Source organism: Melanotaenia boesemani, chromosome 12 (genome assembly GCF_017639745.1).
Source record: "Melanotaenia boesemani isolate fMelBoe1 chromosome 12, fMelBoe1.pri, whole genome shotgun sequence".
NCBI lineage: Eukaryota > Metazoa > Chordata > Actinopteri > Atheriniformes > Melanotaeniidae > Melanotaenia > Melanotaenia boesemani.
In genome coordinates this window covers 22,780,095-22,803,274 of record NC_055693.1, presented here as the reverse complement: position 1 = coordinate 22,803,274, position 23,180 = coordinate 22,780,095, and the positions used below count along the sequence as shown (strand labels likewise).

Here is a 23,180-nt window from a genome sequence, read left to right as displayed (position 1 = left end):
TCTATCGATATATGATGGGACTGAGAGAGTATCACAAAACATGGACAACACCTTTTCCACTCCTGGAAAGAATGGAATAGATAACATATTTACATAGTGGTGATGAATGAAAACAGACCTGCCAACCTTGAGGAAAATCATTGTTGTAGCTTAGCCATTAAAAGGAGAAAAAAGTTTAAATTAGATCCTCAGCTTTTATTTGAGATTATTCATATCTAAATAAATTTAAAACTATCTTTGGTGAACATTTACTTCTTTGCTCCTATGAGAAAATGACAATTGGAAAATAATGAATAAAACCAGTCCAGACACACAGGAAACAAAACAATGAAAATACATTAATGGAGAATATGTTCATAAAGTTGTGATTAGCTGCTGAAGACCAAAGGAAATGAGAAAAATATTAAGAAGCAGACTGGCCAAACTTAAGGAAAGTCTTATTAAAAGTACTCACTGGTCAGAATGAATCCACTAATTGATTCAATTAGGCTACAAATTATATTTAAGTTTCAGTTACATAATGAGTGTGTGTTTAAGATAGAAGCCTCTTCAATTTGAGGTGATTCACATCAAATTTGAAGGAAGAGTTTAAAAATAATATCTTTTCAATATGTAGAAACTTTTTTAGCAGGGACTCAAATGTTATTAGATAAATTAGTGAAACTTTAAATAAAAGCAGAATAGCCCATGTCGCTCCAAGAAACAAATTTAAAGTCAATCATCCAATGATTGAATATAATTCAGGTTGAAGTCTAGACTTTATTAAGGCAATTTTCTTTCTTTCCTTTTTCAGTCTGTACGATTTTCTGCTATGCTTGGAATCAATTCGAACAGATGGCCTCACATCTGATCTTATACTTGGTAAACAAAAGTTTATGGTTGTTGGATGAATGCAAGGTGTCCATCATCAGCCCACCATCACCATGCTGGATAGTTTAGTATGAAATGTTTGTGTGATATATGCTGAGTTTGGTCCTTGCAGAATGTGGTGTTGTATAATAGCTAAACTTCTACACATTGGTATTATTATCCTATCATCCTTAGCCTTGTCGTCCTCTTGCAATATGATTGTAAACGTTTTTAGTTCCTAACAAAATCTCAATGAAAATAAACATTAGGGTGAGTTTTAAAAGTCACATAAAAAGTTAAATATCCAAATATTCCAGTCCTCAGTATTTTCTGTCACACTTCTTTCTTTAGCAGTACTAAACAGCATGTCTTGTTTATTATAGTTATGTTTTACAAACCATTAAATATGTTCTTTAATTAATTATTTATTTAAAAAATAAATAAATAAAAATATAGTATCCTCATTTTAACAGTAGTTTTTTTTTATTTTGCTGTATTTTTAGATGTCTTTGGAGAATATCAAAATATCATATTTTTTTAAAACCCATGAACTAATTATTATACAGTGAAATGGCTCCATGGTTCCTACAGACAATGAAACACCCAAGGACGCCAACGCAAAACCAGAGACCTGACAATGCAGCACCTATTGTTGTCATAAAATGTCCCATATCAGAATAATGGCAGTTTAATATGCATGAATTCTGAAGAATAGAGGCAGAAAGAAACAATGAATTAGTACAATATGTAATTATTATTCATATGTTGGATGGATAGAAAGAAAGCTCCTGATATGCATCCAGCCAAAACACTAAAAGTAATAGACAGAGAAAAGGAAAGAGAAAGATGGTGCTATTAATCAGTGTTTTAGCATCTCTCCACCTACACCTCCAGGGTGGAAATCCACACTTGTATAAGCTTTAGTTTCTCAAGCTAAAACAGCTATTCCGGTTTGCACTGGGGAATAGGGAATTAAAGACAAAAACAGGAATGGTTAAACAGAAAAAAGCAAGGCTTGAAAAACAAGATGTCAACTTGTATTTTAGATATCATCAACATAATATAGTTCCAAATTTCAGTAAAATGGTATCTTCATGCCAGAATGTACACAAACTTCGTGTACATTGTGTACATTGTTAAAAACTGCTAATACAAAATAAATTTGGTTCTTGATAATGAGCTTTGACAAACCCAACACACAAGTGGACTAGACAGGGCCTTTTGAAACCCTGATAGTCTGGATTTGTGATTGAGTCTTTCTCTAAAATTTTAATGCCTTTGCCCAGTGATGATATGTTAAATGAAAAAGGCCTAAAGCAATTTTTTAACAGTAACAAATTTAACAGTGGGTAGAGGCATGTGGCTTTCACCCATAAAGGATTTTCTATGTAGTTTTTTTTTACTTGTTTTGCAGTTTTCAGTTATTATATTTCTATAATATTTATACTTTTTATTATTGTTAAATTATGATAATTTTTAATGTAATTACAGACAAAATGTTAAAAAAGAAAGAGACATTATTTGTAGAGCATTTTAAATCTATAATGCCAATTTGGCTGCTTATTTACACATTTTGTGCATGACGAACCTGCCATGCAGATATTATGCTCTGCAATTTATTCAGCAGCCTGCAGAAACGTAGCGGATGAGGCACCAAACATCCCCTGACAAACTGCCCCAAATCCAGTCCCAACAGGGGTTAGAAGAGGATCGTCATTAGTTGAGTATACTGAAGGGGGTGTGCGGCTCACAGTGTATGTTGTATTTTAAAAAACCAATCATGAAGAAACAAAGTGCTTTCTTGGCTGTCTTCATAAATGTACTCCAAAAACTTTATACTTTAAAATTTAAAATCAGGTGTGTTTGAAGTGAACACTACATCCTTCACATCGGCAGCAGGAGAGTGAAGAATTCTTGACAAAATGTGTAACTTGGTGTATGTTTTGCTCTTTAGTAGTGGATAATAGCCTGGTTTCTGTCATCTATTAAGCAATCTTATTAGCCGAAACTCAAACATCATGCTTCATCATTAGGCCATTACAACTCAGATATAATCTTGGTTTATGAATTAAATTACCTGTGTCCTACATGACATTAATAGAGTGTGAGCGAGGGTTTTATGTCTACAGTGGGGCTCACGATGGTAGGAAATGAGTAATTCCTCTGAGAATGCAAATGAAGCAGCCTTAATGTTTAAAGCTGTACAGCTGCATGACAGTAAGTTAATGAAAATAAAAACAAAAATAATGCCTGCATTATCGTGATTGTGAAGTGTATTTATTTATTTATTTTTTAAAAATCCTATTTCCTTATTTATGTTAGCAACACCATTACACTACAAAAGATGTTAAAGTTGGTATCAGCAGAATACATTGGGAATGGGCACCTTATTGGCTTTACATGCATATTATTTTCATTTTTGAGAAATGATTTAGTTACTCATTTTTTACTCCTTACAAAGAGATCACACTAATACTTCTTTGTCTATCTTACAACTGGGGTTTAACTGCTGACTGTGTTGACAGTCAGCAGGAAAACTATATCAAAAGATTCCTGCAGCAAAGAGTCGTCTCTAGTTGACATGACATCATGGGTTCATGAAGAGGGCAAGCCAACCCAGATAACAACAACAACAACAACACATCAAACTATCAGAAAGCTGCAGCAAGATTTTGCTGCCAAACATAGACAAGGTATAAACAGCCTTAAGGCATCAGTTGATGAGCCTTGTTACCTGGGTTAAACGAGGCCTGGTACACAACATTTGTTTTTCAGGTGCTGCTTTGTTTGGGAACCAGCAGACATCTGTTTGGCAAGAAGAGGGATGTTTATAGGGTTTGCAAGATATAAGAGTAAAGCAGCTCCAGTTGCTCTTATAATGGCAAAAAAATCTTTGATCTTTCTCCAAGAGCATTTACCAAGATGCTATGAAAAAATTCAAAAGATCAAAAAGGGAAAACTTTATCAAGTCCATCAAAGTATTTTGCAAAGAAAAAAAAAAAGAAAGAAAAAATGTTTGCACAGGTTTTACATTTTAGTTTTTTTTTTTTTTTCTTTTTTTCATAACAAGTTAATCCTTTGCACCAAGTGGTGGCTTATTATCAGAGGTGCTGTCTTATTAAGAAAGCAGAGGTTTCATAAATACATTTCACTTATATATGTTGATAATTATTAATATCTGTGTTCAAGCGCCTTTGACAGTTAGGTTTTCTGAGACTGCTCTCTTTTTGCTTTAGTTTTACTCAGGACTTAACTCCTTACTCCACAGACAATCCTGTTTCATAAGTATTATTTACATTTTCTTTTTTAGCAAGTGTTTAAATAATTCCCATGACTTTCCTCTTTATTTTGTATGCAACAGTGATTTGCTCATCCTTATGCCACATTTGTGTTGTGCTATAAAAACCCTCGTTTCTCTCAATACCACCTACAACTCTCCATGAAGATAGATTATGCTGAGACTTACAATAAGTAAAATTCTTCCAGCTGAACTCAGAGGGTCAGCTATGAAACATATTGTGAAACGGAAAGTACAGCATTAACTCAGGCTGCAGCAGTTTAAAAGGCAATCATTGATTGTTGCCACCAGTTGAAGCTGGGATGTGTGTAAGGATTACTGAGCCTGTTAATGTCAGTTTTGTCAATACTGGTAATAACGTTGGCTTCCAGAAAGATAATCTCAAAAGGTTATATAACTGTAAATAAAGCACAAGCTTCACACATCAAAACACTAGTGGAAAGGGGATCTTAAAAAGACTCAATACATGTAGCACCTGGGTTAACCGGGTATGTTGGAATTATTAAGAATGTTAGACTATGTCTCCATGAAGGCATGTCACAAGCTGTTGGATTATCTGTGTGGACAAAAAAAACACAAAACAAAAACAAAACATGAAAAAATTTTCATGAAAGAAAAATAAGGGGTAAATACACATTTCCAGTTTTAAATTCTTGTGCACACAGCTCAGAAAAAAATGTTTTATGGTTGTAGTTTGATCCAGGTTACATTGTTTCCTGATTAATATCAATGTGAGAAACAAGGAAGTCAGGTTTTATGGCTATCAATATATTATCAAGGAAAAATAAAAGTTTTTCTTTCATAATAGCTCTTCATTATGTAGTATTTGCCCAGATTAAATGACTTTACATGTGCATCAAAGAAAAATCTGCCTATAAACAGGGCCATTACAGGATGGATTGTCAAGAAAGGTATACATTGTCTTTTGGAGCAGCAATTTGTAAATCTTTGGGTTTGTAACTAAGTGTCCCGTTACAATAAATGGCAACACTACCATGTGGCCTTGTGAGGTGGTGGGTTGAGTTGGTGTTTGAGTGATGCATGTGCATATTACAAACAAGGGTATACAGAGAGGGAGACAGATTTTTCCACATAAGTGCCTTTGGAGGTGCAAAAGGGGATGTGAAGGCCCTTGGCATTGGCTGGCGCGTCTAACGGACTGGAAACAAGGCTTTATATTCAGCAATTTATGATATCAATGCAGGTGAAGGAGTGTAAAAGGGAGGAGAGAGAGGGGAGTACTGGCAGAGACCTTGGGAGGAGAAATGAAGGACATTGTCCAAGACTAACTCTCATCAGCAGATGTCAATGAGACGCCCAGCTAGCAGGAACAAATGGGATTGCTTCAATCTCAATTTGACACTTATATAGCCTTCCCTCTGTTTTGCATTCATGCTTTTTTTTTCTCTGACAGCCATTCACTGTGTTCATAATAGAGCAAGCTGTAAGTCTGTCTCAATGACAGGTAGCAAATACAAAAAAGTGCAATCAAAATAATGTTACATTATAAACACCAAGAACTTTCTGCATATTTCGACCTGTTAATAATGAAATCTTAACACATGTTCCCAGAAGTTTAAGCCTATTTAATGAAACTGAAAATGTAATTAATGAGTTTTGTTGTTGTTGTTGTGTGTTATGTGTGTGGGATGCAGTGTCATAACGTTTAGTGATAGCATGCTAAAATTTATGCGGCTAATTTCTCTCCACCCCCAAAATCTTTCTGTTCCCCCTGCTGTCTCTCAGGTTTGCTGTTGGCAGAGACTCCCTATCTCTCTGGGATGATTATGTTGGCATTTGGCAGGTAGTTATGAAACCAGGTGATTAATCCCCTGGGGAGGGGAAACAACATTAACCTGCCTCTCCATATTTGCCACCACATCACCTTAGGAAAGCATACCAATCCAACAGCCCACAGTATGTTATCCGTTAAAGTGGGATCATAAGCACAGTGGCATTTTCCACATAATCCTTCCACTAATTAAAAAATGAGCTTTCTACTTCAAGTGGGTTTCCAGTGGCAATGAGACTAGTGAGTGATACTGCACACACTCCCCCAAACTTGTGTTTCAATTCAGTTTAATATCCTTTTAAAACATGCTTGACTTCTGATTATAAATGTTGGAATTAAAGGACACCCAGAGTCTATAATAATCTCCAATTGTAAATTACTGTAAATTGCCCTTAAGATACTGTCACATACTATTGAGTCACTTTTGCTGGGGTGAATAAGGAAGATTATTGTTCAGGGACATGGTTCAGATATCCTAGTAGTAATCGGAGATCAGCGACCTGTAAAAGACTGCAAAGGCCTCACCTGAGCAGTTTGCACAGGCAGAAAGAGAATACCCTTCACAGTGAGTATGCCTTTAAGCACTGAACAGTACTTTGGTGATGGATAAGAACAGGGACAAAAAATCGGTCCTGGCATATTGCCCTAGACAGCCCCATATATTATCATGCACACAACAAATCTTTGTGCTTCTCTTGAATGTGAATATCAACCATGCAACTCTTTAACAATGCAGTGAATTAGCAGGAACAATTTAAAAACTTCCAAAAAGTGTAATTTGTTAATGACATAAAAATCTATTCTCAAGCACAGTGATGGATATTAGAACAACATTCATCATACTTTGTGTTTGAATGAGAAAATAAATAAATAAGCAAAAAAACAACAGATGGATCAGATGAAAACTGTTCCTCAACAAAGTGCAGAAAGTGCCTTTGTGCTGACTGCTCTTCTCTCCAGAATTTTGGATTCACTAATTAAGAGATTATAAACAGCAACACAGAAGCTGCCTCTAACACAGGGGTGCCAAAAGTCGGTCTTCGAGGGCTGCTGTCCTGCAGATTTTCCAATGTTTCCTGCTTCAACACACCTGACTCAAAAAAATTAGATCCAACAGCCTAATAAGTTTTGCACAATGACTAATACATTTGAATCAGGTGGTTTTGGAGCAGGGGACTGCTCTAACACATTTGGACCAAAAAGTAGCCGACTTTCAGCCCACAACCAATAACAAATAATCCAGGTTGATAAAGAAAATCTGAAATCTGCTGACTCACTGTTAACGTTGATAAATTATGGTTTAAAAATAATCTCACTTTCAATAAGATGATTTAGTTCAAGAAGACATAAAAGAACAAAAATTTAAATCTGTTGCTTTAGCCAGTCACCACAACCAGTTAACCAGTTTTTCTCTTGCTGGAAACTCTGACATTGTCAACTAATTTAGTAAATCTAATGAAACAAACAGATGTGGCAATAAAACAGCTGTTTTAACTTTGTAACGGGCTAGTATGCTCATCGCTAACTGGCTGATATGGCTCAGATTTACTGGGTTTAATGGGTCTCTTTACAGAACCTCAGCAGTGCAGCTTACCACAGCTTCTACCATCATCATCATCCACAGCAGCGGATGAAGGTCCTGCTGTGGCAAACATGTAAACAATTTTTGGAAATTTGACAGCATCTTTGTTTTCTGTTGTTTGATTTGTTTTCTTTGTTTTTTAAACCTTATCTTCATTTTCTCTCCCGACTTCTGACAGGTAAAGTGAACTAATGTGCCTAAGATCGACGTGTTTCACGGGTCGGTGGTGAGGAAAGTTCTGTGCTGACAGTGTAGACTAACTTGTTCTGGCACAGGGACCACAGGGAAGATGGTGTTATTTTAAAAATTGAGCGAGTTGGCCCAGTGTAAGTTGGGGCTCTTATTTCTATTGGACTAGAGCACCAGCTTGCAAAGCAACAAAATAATGCAAAAAAATAAATAAATAAATAAATAAAAAAAAATAATAGTAATAATAATAATAATAATAATAATAATAATAATAATAAAAATAATAGTAATAATAATAATAATAGTGAGCATTTGTCTGCATTCTGCATTCACACGTTAAACAAAACTTTGATTCAGGTGGGCCATGTTCTCAAATTAAGCCCACATATCACATGATATTCCAGTGCCGATCAAACAGTTGTTTCCCTTCTGCAGATTCAATCAGAAAATCTTACAGAGACTTCTTTTTAAACCGTTCTTGCCTGCATGACTTGGTGCTTCTTCTACTTTACAACCAACTTCACCTCCAACTCCTGCTTTTCAAACTCTACAACTCAGTCATATTTGTTATTATATCTCCTAGGATCTTTTGCCACTGCTTTTCTTTCTTAAGTTTAGAAATATTAGTGGGAATATGTGGAAAGTCGGAAAGGCATGCTTTAAGATTTCACACTTCCTGTGCACTGATGCTGTTTTACTGAGACTGTCTTCTTTCCAAATCAACCTCATGGATTGTGTGGTCTTCCAGGCAATAACAACAAATACATACAGTACATATAAAGAATAAGACAGTATTTTGGGTCATACTTAAGATTATGAACAAAATATTTTGATCATTCCATTTGAAAAACTTGTTGAGTTCACTTCCATGTTATCCAGGACCCATGTAGCTTAGCAAACCGTGACAAGCCACTCAACATTTTAAAAGGAAAAGTATGTCATGTCTCCAGTCAGAGAAAAGCTTGATAGCTCAAATCTCAGAGAGATTTCTGAATGATTTCCTTTCTCACTGTTTCTGTTTTCACTTAATATCTTATCACCTTATCACTTTGTGCCTATTCCTACCTGTCTTCCTGTACCACCCATCCTTCTGCCATGGAATCCATCTGTCTTCCTCTCTGTTTGGTGCAGATGGAGCAACATGACAAGGGCAAGGGAGCCAATCCATTCCCACCTTGTCATTTACAGACATTTCGATCTGCCACAGCACTCTTCCATCTCGATTAGGGTGTGTCCTGCTGGGGGGAGACAAGCGTGTAAGTGTATGTTCGTGCATGTGTGTGTGTGTATGTGTTGTTGGTAAGGAGCTAGGAACGTGGTCTGAGGCTGAGCCTGTACTGTCACATTTGTCAAAGCCAACATTGTCACATTGCAGATCTGAAGAACAAGCGCCACAGTGACAATTAGAGTCCCCTGAAGGTGGGAAATAGACATCAAGCACAAACTGTCATTTGTAGGTGTTTATGAAATGCAGTCACATGATTTGTATAATAAGTATTTGAGACTTAATAAATAAATGCAGTAAGTGCATAGGCATATTTATTTGGTCTGTCTCACAATGATGAAAATGTTGCTGTTTTACATTGAGAATAACATTGCACTTAAAATATTCAACTGTTTTTTTTTATATATATTTAATTTTTTATACATTTCTAAGCAATATCCTAATTTTTTTGTCTTTTTAAAACATTTTAAATAATTGAATTTTTATATTTATGAAAACTCTCGGGCCTGATTTACATAAAGATGGCAAAATTGCATGCAAACTCAAAAAGATTGCAAGTGTCATTTGGTCATGATTGGCGAGTAATTTAGTGTATGTTATGTTTTTGCCATGGAGAGTTTAAGGAGAGCAGGAAGGTCGCAAACATACAAGGGAATTTGACCAAGAAATCTACAAGTCACCAGAGTGACTTCTGTCTGATATTTGCTAAACAGTAAATGAAGTTAACAAAACCATAAGAACACCACAAGAGGAGGTGGCAAGATATGAGACAAAGTTCCAAAACAATTAGCTTATAATCCAACTTTAGTAAATAAGACAGGTGGGGGCTGGCACAGGAAATGCCTCTGACCAGTATTTAGCAAGTGCAGCTGACTTAGTGTGAAGAGCAGATGACTGGAATACTGGGTAGGGTGCGTTAGAGCTGATTGCAGAGCAAGGTATGTAGGTAACAATAGTTTTTCTTTAATAAAATAAGACTTTAAGCCCAAGACATAGTGGTCAAATTAACATACCTTCTGTGGCCCTTTTTGTTACGCATTAAGGCTTTCACTGCGTGCTCTAATAAATTCGCATTACAGTTCACACTCGGCAGCTGCCCTTAAAGGCAAAATAAGTAGCATTGACATCGAGTGTTTCAAATTATAACTGCAGTCAAAAGAGAAAAACATGAAAAAGCAAAACATAAAATACCAAATACTGCATTGTTTGGAAACCGTGGGAAGTCGCATATGATTGGTTAAGGAACCAGGAAGTAGGAAAGAGCTACATAGTGCACCAAAGTTATTCCGTCACTTAACTCTTACTTTGAAAGGAGAAAAACTTGACAAAGACGTTGATGTAGGGGACAGATTATTTATAGGGAATCTTCATTTTAACTCTCAAAACAAATGAGGAAACTTTTAATTATTTGTACAGAAAAAGTCCTTATTATTTACCCTTTAAGAGAGGAATTGAAGATGGGGTACAGGCAATGGTGAGGGCTCCTAGTGCCAGCAGACCATGAGCACAGCAGCAACAGGCCCATCCTGCGAAACGTAGCATTCAACACAGCAACACAGCCAAATGTTTCAATAATCTTAGCCTCTGGAATTCCAAAAATATTTACATAATCACAAAAGATGCTTTCTCCCCATCACCTTTGAGATGTCTAGCCTCCTCCTTGAATCAACAACTGCAGCCATTTCTGCGTAAAGTTGTTCCAGTTAGTACTTGCCTTTCAGACATGCTAAATATAGATGCAAAAGTAGCCAGTGCAATCAGTTTTATATTTTGTAAATCCCACTGAGTGTGCTGTGTTGGTCTCTTTGCATCTGCTCATCCCAATATTTTGTGCTTTCTGGCATATTGCATATTCATAAAGGGCAAATGCGCTAAATAGATTGTGTGCAGTATTTTGTCCATTAAACCGACGCAATTCACGGTGTGCCTGGTTAGTAAATAAACTGCAACATGACTTTGCATGTGCCATCAAGTTTGAACATGTTTTTACACACTTTTAGTAAATGAGCCCCTAAATAGCACAAAAAAAAAAGTTTGTCCTATATTTAACCCATTCCTGAAAAATACATGAGTCTCTAGGTTTGAGGCTTTGAGTTCAATAACCACAGCAATACCACTAGTTTTAATTAACTGCACTTTTAAATTTTAGATTGTAAACAGAAAATTATGCAACATTACAAAGAAATAACACTTATATGAAAAATAGAAAATGGGGCTCTTAAAGAAATAAAAGTCTCCTTTCCTTTGAGTTATATCTCAGTTCAAGTCAAAGTCAAGTTATTTCAGCTCAGAAGGGTTCTGATCTGTCTGGGTTCAAACATCAAGGACCCATATGGTCTAAAGGATCGTTGGACTCCTTCTATCGTGTGTTCAAGTTGGTGCCCCCTCAGGTGCCCCCCAATAGTTTGTTGGCTATTCCAGAGGAAATGTAGATCCTGTTTCTTAGATTGAAGCTGGGTGGCTCGTCATCTACCGAAATCTGCTGGGAGTCTTCAGAAATCTTTTCACTCCAAATAAAAAACCTGACTGAGTTGTATATGCTCCACTGCCAAGTGACGCCAGGGCCTGGTCTTGGGCTGCTCGCTCAACAAAGTGGAAACACCTTCATAATTATAATTTCTGCTACCACCAGGATACAGATTCCTCCTCATTGCTCCGCTCATCATGTGCATGCTCTTTGCCAAAAAAAGCTTCTGCGTCTCGTTAAGTTCCTTCCCAGTCTAGATTTTACTTGGCATCTAATTGGCTGGTAAATGACGGTTTAACTAGCTGATGCAATACATAAGATGCTGCCTCTAGGTGCCCTAGGAATTTTTAAACATTTGACAAATAAAACAAAACAATCAAAACAAATTAATAAAATAATTATTAATTATCTCCCTTTATCGAGTCAGTTAGATATGTTAGTTAACTTTTTTTTTTTTTTTTACCCAGGTTACAAGTTTATTCAGCATCAGCATTATTGGGCACCCTTGATCTGTGGCATCACCAAATCAGGTCAGTGGACTGGTCTTGTGTTTACACCTAACTGTCAAGTACATACCATCCACATGGATATTTTTACAGAATATTGGATGTTGTAATTTACATCATTCCAACCACTAAAGGATTTTGTGCATTTGCATTCCGTACAAAGTAACATTGCTGTATGGCACCACTGGTTGTGAACAATATAAAAGACAAATAAAAAAGTTGTAGTGTGACCAAACAAACAAGAGTAGCTAGATTTCATAACCATGTGAGATTGCAGCTTTCATCACTATAATGTGTTGGGATGTCAACAGAATATTGGAATTCATTTACGTTTGTTGTCAGCTTCTGTTCAGTGTTTCCTTTTGGCATCAAAGCCTGTATGATGATGTATCTGATAGTGTGAGAATCATTATGGACCTGCTAATTGGACTTTGACATGGAGAATTGTTCTGAAAAGAAGAACATATAGAGTTTTTTGATGACATAGAGATTAAGGGCAACTACATTGCTGGTGCTCAAGAAGAAGAGATGAAATAGCACCTCGAGGATCTAAAAAGAGGTCCAAAGAGGATGATGGTGGATCAAGCAGTAGCAATATCAGCCCTCTTCAGCAAAGGCCTTAATTAAATGTTCTGAAAGACAATCACCAGCTTGCAATTCACAAGTGACTATAGAAGTGCTACAGTAAACATATGGCACACAATTTTTTGATGTATGTCTAATCTTTTAGTTAGGTGAAAAACATATGGACTGATTGAGTTATTTTTCCCAGGATATATAAGCTAAACTGCTTCTTTCTCTCACAAGATAGCAGGCATAATTTGTAGACATGCTAGCGGCATTAGCACAATTAGGCACATGCACAGAAGTTACAATTACTAGATGGCACATGTTTCATTGCTTTGCACACACATCAGTGGTGTTTTATCAAGCTTTAGTTCTACCATAGCCTGGTGGAGAAATGTTTGTTTACAGGCATGTGGCAGTTTATGTTTACTTGCTTCTATCAATTTAGTTCCCATTGAGGCAAACATAGAGAGTGTGTAATATAGACCACCACCCATACACTCATACCTACACACACATAACTAGCCCCATCTGTCTGTTTGTGCTGACTAAATATGTTTGCACATCTCTTCAGATGGACAGGAATCTCAGTAGTCCATCGTGAATATACAGGATACCACATCTTTGTTTTCTGTTGTCCTTTACAACATACTGACTGCACAACAGTACTTGTTAAAGGTAGTGGTGGAATTGTTGACAAGGTATTAAGGAACTCTAAACATTAAATAAAACATATTTGCTTAGTTAATAAAAAAAAAAACAGCTTGATGAAAACATGATCTTTAAAGCTACACAAAATCATAAAAATAGTTCATAAATAAAATAGCCCAGCGCTCTGGAAGTGGGGACTACTTAGTTGGTTGTTGTGTTGCCATCAGTTTGGTTCAGGTTTTGTGGACTTTGCAAACTACCTGCACTCAATCTCCCCATAGAGTCCCCTTGGTATTGTGAGTTTACACTTCCAAATTTGCATCATAGAACAATTATCTCCAAAATCTCCAACAGTCTCCAGGGGACACTACACATTATATATATATATATATATATATATATATATATATATATATATAGATAGATAGATAGATAGATAGATAGATTGATTTTTTTTTTTGTTTTAGGACTTAATCTGGAGTTAAAATGAACTAGAGCCTGTTGTTGTGCCCGCAACCATTACCTGCTGGACTTTGTTAACAATGCCAAAGTAAAAAGGTTTGTTTCAGGGTATTTAGAAGGACAATAACAAGCAACTACACCTTGTCATTTTTATCATTTGCTCTTAATATACACATCCAAAGATGTACCATTCCTAACAAAGTTGAGATTTTGAAAATGGTAGCGCCTGTGTAATAAAGGAAATTTTGGCAGTTAGCAATACTCAAGTGTAAATTAAAATGATCCAAAGCACAATATCATGACAATATCACAAGGGGAATGTGTAATTTCCAGGTCACTGATTGTCTCATTTCAGTAGTCAAAGCCACCGACCCTAGTATCAATCTTACCCATTGGCTTAATGACAATGGTTTTGACCTCATTATCCTTGCCCTCCTGACCATCTCTTTTACCTTAATCATTTATCTCCCCTTCCTCATTCTTTCCTTCTCCTGGGGTATGACCCATATATCAGGCTGATGCTGGGCCTTTTTTAAAAGTCGGAAATTGCTCTGTCATCCTAAATGATATGATGAAGATTTCTCTGTGGCTGCTGATAATTTAAGTTTACATCATGGATTAGAGTTGCAGGTAAAGTAAGTTTGCAAATAGGTGCCTGAATATGTGTGTTTATTCATACTTTTGATTCCAGAAGTTTAGTATTTTATGCTACCATCTTAAGGGATGCCAATCCAGTGTATCATTATTGTTCTTCCCTTCATTGAAGAACTTTGATGGTATTTTTTTTCTCATTTTTTTTTCTTACAATGTCATATTCTGTTGAAATGTCAAACTTCAATGTTAAAAGTATGTCAGTAATATTATAAGCCTCCAGTATCACATGAGTCTCATCTAATTCTTTCTATTTCCTTCCCTCAGAGAGAAAACATTGTCTCTCTTTCAACCTTACATAGTTGGGAATAGGAAGCTGTAGGAGTAGCTGTTTCCTCCCTCCACCGCTCTTTCCCTCTGTCATTCTCTCTCAGTGAAGAATATCAAAGCACTGCTTCTGACATCCCCTCAATTACAGAAATACCCAGAGAGCACTCCGGCAGCTTTATTGTGAAAAAAAAAAAAAAAACTCTTGATGCAGTGACCAAGACATTGTGACATGCTCTTTCAAACAGAGTGTATCTGAGATAAAACAACATGAAGACATTGCATTTGAATGCTTATCAGATCACTTCAACACTTACTTTTATAAATGTTGCTCAGATTGAAGTACTGTCTGTTTACTGAGCTCTCTGGCCTCTTTTACACCATTCCATAAGCAGCCTTTATTTCTTTTATTTGTTGATTTATTCCTTTTGCTTTGAGAGACATTGCTGGATTTACTGACACCAATATGACTCAATCTCTTTTTGAAATCTTTGTAGACTTCTTTTTGGAGAATGACATTAAAAGACATGAATGAATGAATGAATGAATGAATGAATGAATGAATGTAGGTTGAGTTACTGACCATAAAATACATCATCTTACCTTTCTTTTCTGGTCAACATCAGAAATTTAGATTTCAGATTTGCCACTAAATTCATCATGACACTCTGAGCTGTGGCATCATCTGTGATTTGACAAATTCTTTTAATGATGTTGCCACGCAACTGTGGCATATTAGCTTTAACCCCTTAGTAGAAAGTTTTCAAACCCAAACTGTATCCACTTGCAACCTCAAGGCCAATATGTTTGTACCAGAGTATAGTAACAACTGTCCACATACAGAGAGGCAGAAAGAAATTTCAAGAACTATTAAAACATTCAGTTTTAATATTTATTAGGTACCTTGAGACTGGGTAATATATAAATACTTTCTTCCTCAGCTAGACTAATGCTAATGATTAAGAAAAGAAAAACAAACTGGAAGTGCATGTTGGGTGCAGCTTGTTCCACAGAGGAGGGATGACCTTGGCAAACAAACACTTGCTCATAGTCATCAGTGTTTTGTTTAATTGCATTTAGAGTAGGGAAAAGGAGATTTCAAGATGAAAATCAAGTTTGCCCTGATATTTGGAAATATTAATCCTTCATTAGAGACAGAGAGGAAATAATCAAGGGGAAATAGAAGACTGTTGCTCACCCGCTGCACAATTCGCTTGTTCCCTGAGAAGCTGATGAAGCCGAGTTCTGACTGAGAAAACCTGTTTTGCTTTGTGATCCTTAAACCTCGCCATCAGGGATAAATGACTCACAGTTAACACAGTACTGTCATCAGATTGTAAATAAGATTTTCATTTTTTAAGGTGTTCTTATTGAACTTATTTGTTTCTCGAACATCACTGTTATTTTAAGGAAACTTTTTGTTTGTGCTCTGATGTTTCTCTCTCTAAAACAAAACAAAACAAAAAAAAACAGGTCCAAATAAAGTGTGTGTCCACACAACCTAAACATACAATGAAGCAGATCATTATTTGGTTAAATGCTAATTCAACATAGAGCTTTTTACCTCAGCTTAGAAAAAAATATTAATTTGATATTATTTTTTAAATGATATGAAATGCAGAAACAGCTTCATATGTTGAATATAAGTGAAGGAAATTCTTTCGTCTTTTCCCAGGTTTAGTGAGCTTGTCAGTACACATCTGTCAAAAGTACTTAGCAGATTTACCCACAAACCAGGAGGGCTTCCCCCAGGAACTGAGACACTTTACACACAAATGAACTTGGCAGATCAGAAACCCAACGCCCAGGTTGACACCCTAACCACAGTTCCCATTGTTTGGCCTTCGCCATGGACACAATAAACCTCTATTTGCTCTATTTTCCTGGTTGGGAATAAGCCTGAGGGTAGGGTCTATGAATTCACCATGCTGTCTCCCTCTCCTCATACATGTGACTTCTCTTTTCTCTGTGTAAGCAAACAGACTGTTGCATTAATGTCTTCCTATTGGGCCTTACAGGCTTTTTTTTTTTTTTTCCAAAGAAGGGGGCGGTTCTTGAAACTGACTTGACCAGACTTCCTCAAAACTCCCTGCTTGGAGTGTAACCATCCTGACAAACAGCTGATGGCACAAATGGAATATTAACATCTGAAACTCAAAGCTGATGAGCATCAAGTGAACATAAGGAGATCTGAGGGTGTCCTGACAATCTAAGATTCCAGGTCAGAATGAGACTTCTTAGCTGACAGCCTCGGATGGAACACTGACAGCATTAAGGTAAAATTCTCATTTCAGTCTGAAATCCTGTCACAGTCTCTGACTGAGTGTGTCTAAAAGAAGGTTGTATGTAAAAGTTCATTTCAAAGTCATGTAAGCTTGAAATTTGTGTTTTTATTCCACTGTTTGTGGCATTTGTCTATTACAAGAATGTGGAGTTCTTATAAACTAGGATTAAGTACAACATTCAAACCCTCCTCTTTTTGTACCTGCATGGAAATAAGAGAATGTCAACAAAAGGTTTCCTTCAGGAACACAGACAAAGGAACAGATGTAAGGCAGGAAAAAATATCTGCTTGTTTTAGAGAACAAAATGTTTTATCATAGAGGGAGTCTGGGCTCCTTGAACCATGCTCCACTTTCTTCCAGGTTTTTAGGATAAACACTGCAGAATGTGCTTCTAAATCCTTTCAGCAATGTTTTAATCGGCTCCTCTGTGTCGGGCTGAGAGTGGAAGAGAGGGAGAGTTCAGCCTAAAATATACCCACACACAAAAGAAGGCTGGAACTTTACTGTTTGAAATCCATTCAGAAATGGGATATCTGGTGATTTGCTTTGCTTCATTTCTCACCATGCAAACACTGTTACCCCCTTCACAATCACATGCTTGTAACAGACTATGTTCTGACCTCTAACATCTAAATCCTTGTGTTGCTAAGGAATTTTAAAATCTTTAGTATGCTCATTTAAATGGAGAGAAATTTGTGGATGAATGCAACTGACTTGCCTCTGGGAAATCCGATTCTATATTTTATGCTTTTAATCATTAAGTTTACTACTGCATTTGAAAAGAGCAAGTTAAAAATATAAAGTTAAACGTGTTCACAATTTAGTTTGTTAGTCATTTCCACAGTATATATTCCTGTCTTTACACTTGGTTTATGATCATATTTTACATGCTAGCGTGTCTGTGTGAGAGTGTGTGTCTGTGCAACTCTTTCATTAGGTTTTCATTATATTTTTAGTAATGGAGTTCATCAAGGATACTTTAGTCTAGACTCAACCTTGTCTTGTTTTTGTTGAGTTTGCTTACAAACACAAACAACTCAGTTCATGGGAAAAAGAACTCAAGGCAATTTGACTGATGTCACAGATAAACAGATAAACTTTCTGTCTGTTTTTCTTCTGCAGTTTATAATGCAGCCAAAAAAAAAAAAAAAAAAAAAAGTCCTGATCTGGCTCATCAGTAATGCTTGTATCTGGACAGAATCTCAGAAAAACAGACACTGATTCGCTCTGCAGAACAAACAGTTCACTGCAGCACATCTGCTTGACCTGCAAGTATTTTGTAAGGAAAATTGGGAAAGAATCAGTATTTGCAGGCTGTTCACTGATGGCTCCAATTTTGAAGTGTAAGGTTTTGCGTGGTGTATAAAGCTGTCTACAGTGCACTCTGACTCCACAATAAGAAATGTCCATATTTGTCCACAGAACAAGAACGATGGTTAATGAATCATGAGACAGCAAGTTTTTGTGTTGCAATGTTTACATTATGTGATACTCTAAACAAGTTTTTCACTTTTTTTCCAATGCTTATCAGAACAGCCACACGAAGCTCAAACTTTTGTTGCTTGACAGGTTACAAAATGCTAACGGGCATTCCCACTTATCTTATTACAAATATCTTCGTGAATGTTAAAAGGGATAAACATTATGCAACAGGTGATCACTTTACATTTCTCTGAGATTTTATTATTAACCTTCTACATCTTTCACTGTGAATCAACGTAACTATAACATGTTCAGGACTGAGATGGTTTTATCTAAAAAAAAAAAAAAAAAAAAAGATATATATATATATATATATATATATATATATATTACAAACTTTCAAATCACTATACATATATAAAATAATTGACACTGAATCAATCAAATCTGATGAATCATTTGTTTATCCTTTTAAAAAAAGAAGCTAATAGAATCCAAATATTAGTTCTTCGTCATTATGTTGGTTTGCCACTTTGCATCATAGTCTAGCCTCATAACAGTACTATTTATTCCTTCTTGATGCATTCTGCTCTTTTTTCTCAGTATTCTGTTTACTTTTCTATGGTGGAAGTTCGCTTACAGTTGCATTTTAGCAAGATTTTGCAGCTGTGGAATCAAAGCTCATGAAACATGGATGGAGAAAAAGTGCAAATAAAGACTTTTGCAGTGATGGTATAATGGTCTTTGTGTGTAGTCTTTTTATTTGTGAATTCTCTTTCTTTCTTTTTTTGCTAAAATTTTGTCTGTCATTGTGGCTGGTGTGCCATGAGAAACAAACGTGTTTTGTGTTATTTCTTTCTCAGCTTTGCCTCATTTGTATAGACAAGTTCATTGTTTATAATAACTGAATCCTGAGAGGAGGTCACTTCCACAATGAGAGACCGACTGGAGGAGCTGCAGCAAAAGACTCAAGAGTTTTCTGAAGTTGACCACAGCAATCCTTTCTCAGTGGAGAATGATGATGCTGTGGTAGATGGGAATATAACGCCACAGGCTGTGGTGTTTGAAGAGGAGCCAATCATTGAGAATTTCCTTTCTGAGGCTCAACAGATCCGAGATGACATCTCATCACTGGAAACTGAGGCAAGATATATATATATATATATATATATATTTTATGGTTTTGGCTAAATTCTTTATGTTTTTGCTAATCTTTTTCCTATGTAGTATTATTAACCAAATAACTAAATTATGAAAAGGAGGCTAGATGATAAAGTTTGAAGTTTTGCATTTCTATTTAAAGTTACAAGTTACTGTATGTTCGATTTTAATCAGATCCTCAAGTTCACTCAAGAGCAAAAGACTCTGGTGGCAACCATGCGTCGGTTCAGTGTGATGAAGAAAGAAAGCAGCATAACACGAGACATCAAGTTGCAGGCTGAAAGCCTCCACCGTCGTTTAAATGCTCTTTCGAAACAAGTCCAAAGATCTGAGGAGCAGCATGGACCTGGTGCTGCTGCAACAAGAATCCAACGCTCTCAGCATGCAGCTCTGTACCGCAGTTTTCAGGAGGTTGGGAATGACAATTATATGCTTTTTATCTTTGAAAGAACTCCATTTTTTTCATTCCTTGTAGAGAATACCATATACATTTTGGTAGTTGCGTCAACATAAAAAATAAAGAAGTTCAAAGATGGATAAACAAAATTTTGTGCTATAGAATTCTTTCCTGAGTCACTTGGCAAAACAAGGAGCTGGGTGTGCTTAGCTGTGTAATCTCTGCACTCTATGTCTTTCTACACCATGATGTACTGATATACAGTAAACGTATTGTGTGAGCAGGTTCAAAAACCAAACATAAATTACATTTATGCAGGAAAAGATGGGATTGAAATACCCTCTCATCCTTCATTTCCCCTCTACCTCCCTTCTCATTCTCTCTTCTTGCTATAATTACTTCCAGGTGATGCGACACTATAATGAAGGTCTGCTGACCAAGCAGGAGCGCTGTAAGCGCTTCATTATCCGGCAGCTGGAGGTATCGGAAAGGGATGTTACAGAGGAGGAGGTGAATGAGATGGTTGCCACTGGAAAATGGGAGGTCTTCAATGAGAACCTGCTGAATGATGCCAGAATCACCCGCTCTCAACTATCTGAGATAGAACAGAGACACAAGGTAAGAGAAGGACAAACATGTAACTAAACCCTGATGAAACTTCACTCTTTAAATACGCACAATAACTATTTCTTGCAATATTTCATTATGTCTTTTTATTTTATGTATAAGTATTATCTCCACGATATTTCCTACTAACAGGAGCTGTTAAACCTGGAGAACAATATGAAGGAGCTGCGGGACCTCTTCACAGACATCTTCATGCTGGTGGAAGAACAAGGGGTCTACATTGACCACATCCAAACAAATGTGGAGAGGACTCAAGATTGTGTGATTGTAATTAATGAGAAGTTTAAGTTGGCTGCCAGGTATAAGAAGAAGAACCCAATTCGAAAGCTATGCTGCTGCTGCTGCCCTCCCTGGAGATGCTGCTTGTGAAATAGAAGAATTTATGCCTATGTATTTATTTCAAATAAGAGTATATTTAAAAAGTCTCATTTACTTGTTGGAAGTAAGCAAAGCTGGTAACATGAGGATTGGAAGGTGAAGGTACTGCATTTTTTTTTTTTTTTTTTTGCTATTGAACAGAGCAACAGTGAGGAGAGGATCAGCAGAGCATAGAAAACAATTAGGGGGAAGGGAGAGAATCGGTATGGGAAGCACTTGTTTTTTTTTTTTTTTTTTTCAAGAGGATGTGAAGCGGCCGCGATTGGAAGAGACAGTTCAGTGAGTGCTGCTCCCCGACACTGTTGCTTATTGGAGACCTTCACTGTCATCTGACAGAGGTCACAAACAAGGCAAGGCCACTGACACTGCTGGATCAGCAAGACTGCTATTTCACCATTTTTCAGGAAAATCCTCTAATCTTTTTTTTTTTTTCCACCCGCTCTCTTTCACAGGAGCTGTAGTTAATGAGGGGGAGAATTTTCTTATGCTGCACGCACTTTAAGGTTTCTTTCTTTTAATAAAAATGCAACATATTAGTTCAAGATTTATTTTCATACAGATATTAAGTCATTCCATATTCATTTAATTTTGGTTCACATGCTGATTAGAAGAAAAGAGCTTGTATTACAATTAGTCATTAGTCTCATTTGCATTTCAAAGTCTGAACATTTTCAATGACGTTTTAAGAAATTAATTTATGCAGTTTCACAGAGGCAGAGAGTCAAGTAAAAGTTACTAAATAATGAGCCTTGATCAAAATGTTTCTGTTATGACAAAATGGCAGAACATTGTTGAAAAAAATATGATGGAACATTATAGTTTAAGAAACATTCAAATGAGCTCTGTTTTGCATTTAGTATTAGGAGTGTAATATCAATGCATAATTTAGTAGGAACTGCTTCATTGTTTGGATGAGATAAGAGGTATCAACAATGTAAGATGATTAATCATATAATCCAGTGTGTAGAAAGGGATTTGTGGCCTCAGAGGAAGTGCAGTCACCATAAACTAAATATTAGGAATTTTGTGTTTAACTCTATATAGATCCAGCAGACTCAAAGCTGCTAACTGCATCTTCTCTTTCCATTTCCTTCACTTAATAACCTGGCTTAGAAGATAGCAAAGTAAACACTATGCAATAGTTCCCTGTTCATCTCCCTCACAAGTAAGATGGCTTGTATTAAACTTATGTCTAATCAGTAGAGACAGAGATGTTCCTCAATGAGTTAATGACCTATTGTGCGTTGTAAACACGACAAAGTACAGGTGTACTGGGTGTGCCAGAGCTGGGCTGGAAAGTCTGGTTTGTCCACTTTTTCAGGATGGCTTTGTGTCAGCTATGTGTTGAGGATGGTGTGTCAATAGAACCGTTACCCTTTAGCAAATGATAAGAGGATCTGTTCGGTTGAAATAGTCATCTGTTTACAGAAGCTACACCTTGGATGGTATTACACTGGAGGCATATGAACGTTTAAAACATGACTTATAAGCTACCAAAAGAGACATTTATGTATAGGAAACTTAAAAAAAAAAAAAACTCAACTATGATTTGATTTCTCTCTTGGATTAAGTAAAGACAGATTGTTTGACGACTGCTGCCATGTGACTGGAATGTGCTTTCATGAATCTGCTTTTCAGTGTTGTACATCACTCTCTCTAAGATTGAACCAAAACATGACTACATCAAATATTCAATTTTGAATATGTAAATGAAATTACAGTACAATGTAATGCATAGTTGATACCTCTCCCCTGAGATGGGGAAGAAACATAAATCCCTGCTGCAATATACAGACTTCCTGTACAGCAACAATGCCATCCAGTGTTCACCGAGATAATTGCTTGTTAAAAATGAGTTGTCACTTACTGCTTAAGGGCATACAGACACATGGCTGCGTGGCTCTTATAATGAAAATACTTCCACTTCTCTGGTGTTACAAGTCATACACACTTAACGCATGACATGCCTGTTTATCCAGGTTAAAAAGTCTCTTTTATCACTCTCTAGATAAACTATTGCCTGTATGATCTAGAAATAGAAAACTCTACTTGGATCTATTGTTGTTAACATCTGCTCACATTGCAACACCCAACTGTGTGTCCTCAAAACTTCCTTTCCTCTCTGCCCTGTTGTTCAGCACAAAAGTTTTCTAATGTTTGGAGGCTCTGCTGTGCATTCATGCTTACCCATGGGTGAAGCTCTAATCCAACTTTTTATCTGAAACCACATAGCCTGGATCCGATCAGATGTTTGCTCATCTGCTTAACCAAATCAGATTTTCATAGACCATCTCTATGTTTTGACTACCTGCCTTATCAGCTTTATTCACACACACCAAACGTTCCCAGAAGTGATGATCCAAGAACAACAAGGCATTCTCTGTTACTAAACAGCCAGAAACTG

The 23,180-nt window shown here is 36.5% G+C and overlaps 1 protein-coding gene across 1 annotated transcript; it reads left to right on the top strand.

Moving 5' to 3' along the window:
- The first annotated feature begins 16,612 nt into the window (after positions 1-16,612).
- Positions 16,613-22,363, top strand: stx19 (syntaxin 19). The gene is made up of 5 exons (XM_042002772.1): positions 16,613-16,782; positions 19,077-19,356; positions 19,549-19,785; positions 20,177-20,389; positions 20,531-22,363. The coding sequence occupies exons 2-5, from the start codon at positions 19,147-19,149 to the stop codon at positions 20,765-20,767; spliced, it is 897 nt and encodes a 298-aa protein (XP_041858706.1). The 5' UTR covers positions 16,613-16,782; positions 19,077-19,146; the 3' UTR covers positions 20,768-22,363.
- The last annotated feature ends 817 nt before the right edge of the window (positions 22,364-23,180 follow it).

Bases quoted from the DNA above. Each gene is read 5' to 3' on its own strand.
- stx19 (XM_042002772.1), top strand. From the start codon at position 19,147: ATGAGAGACCGACTGGAGGAGCTGCAGCAAAAGACTCAAGAGTTTTCT. The intron at 19,357-19,548 runs GCAAGATATATA...GATTTTAATCAG, and splicing joins TCTCATCACTGGAAACTGAG to ATCCTCAAGTTCACTCAAGA. The intron at 20,390-20,530 runs GTAAGAGAAGGA...TCCTACTAACAG, and splicing joins AGATAGAACAGAGACACAAG to GAGCTGTTAAACCTGGAGAA.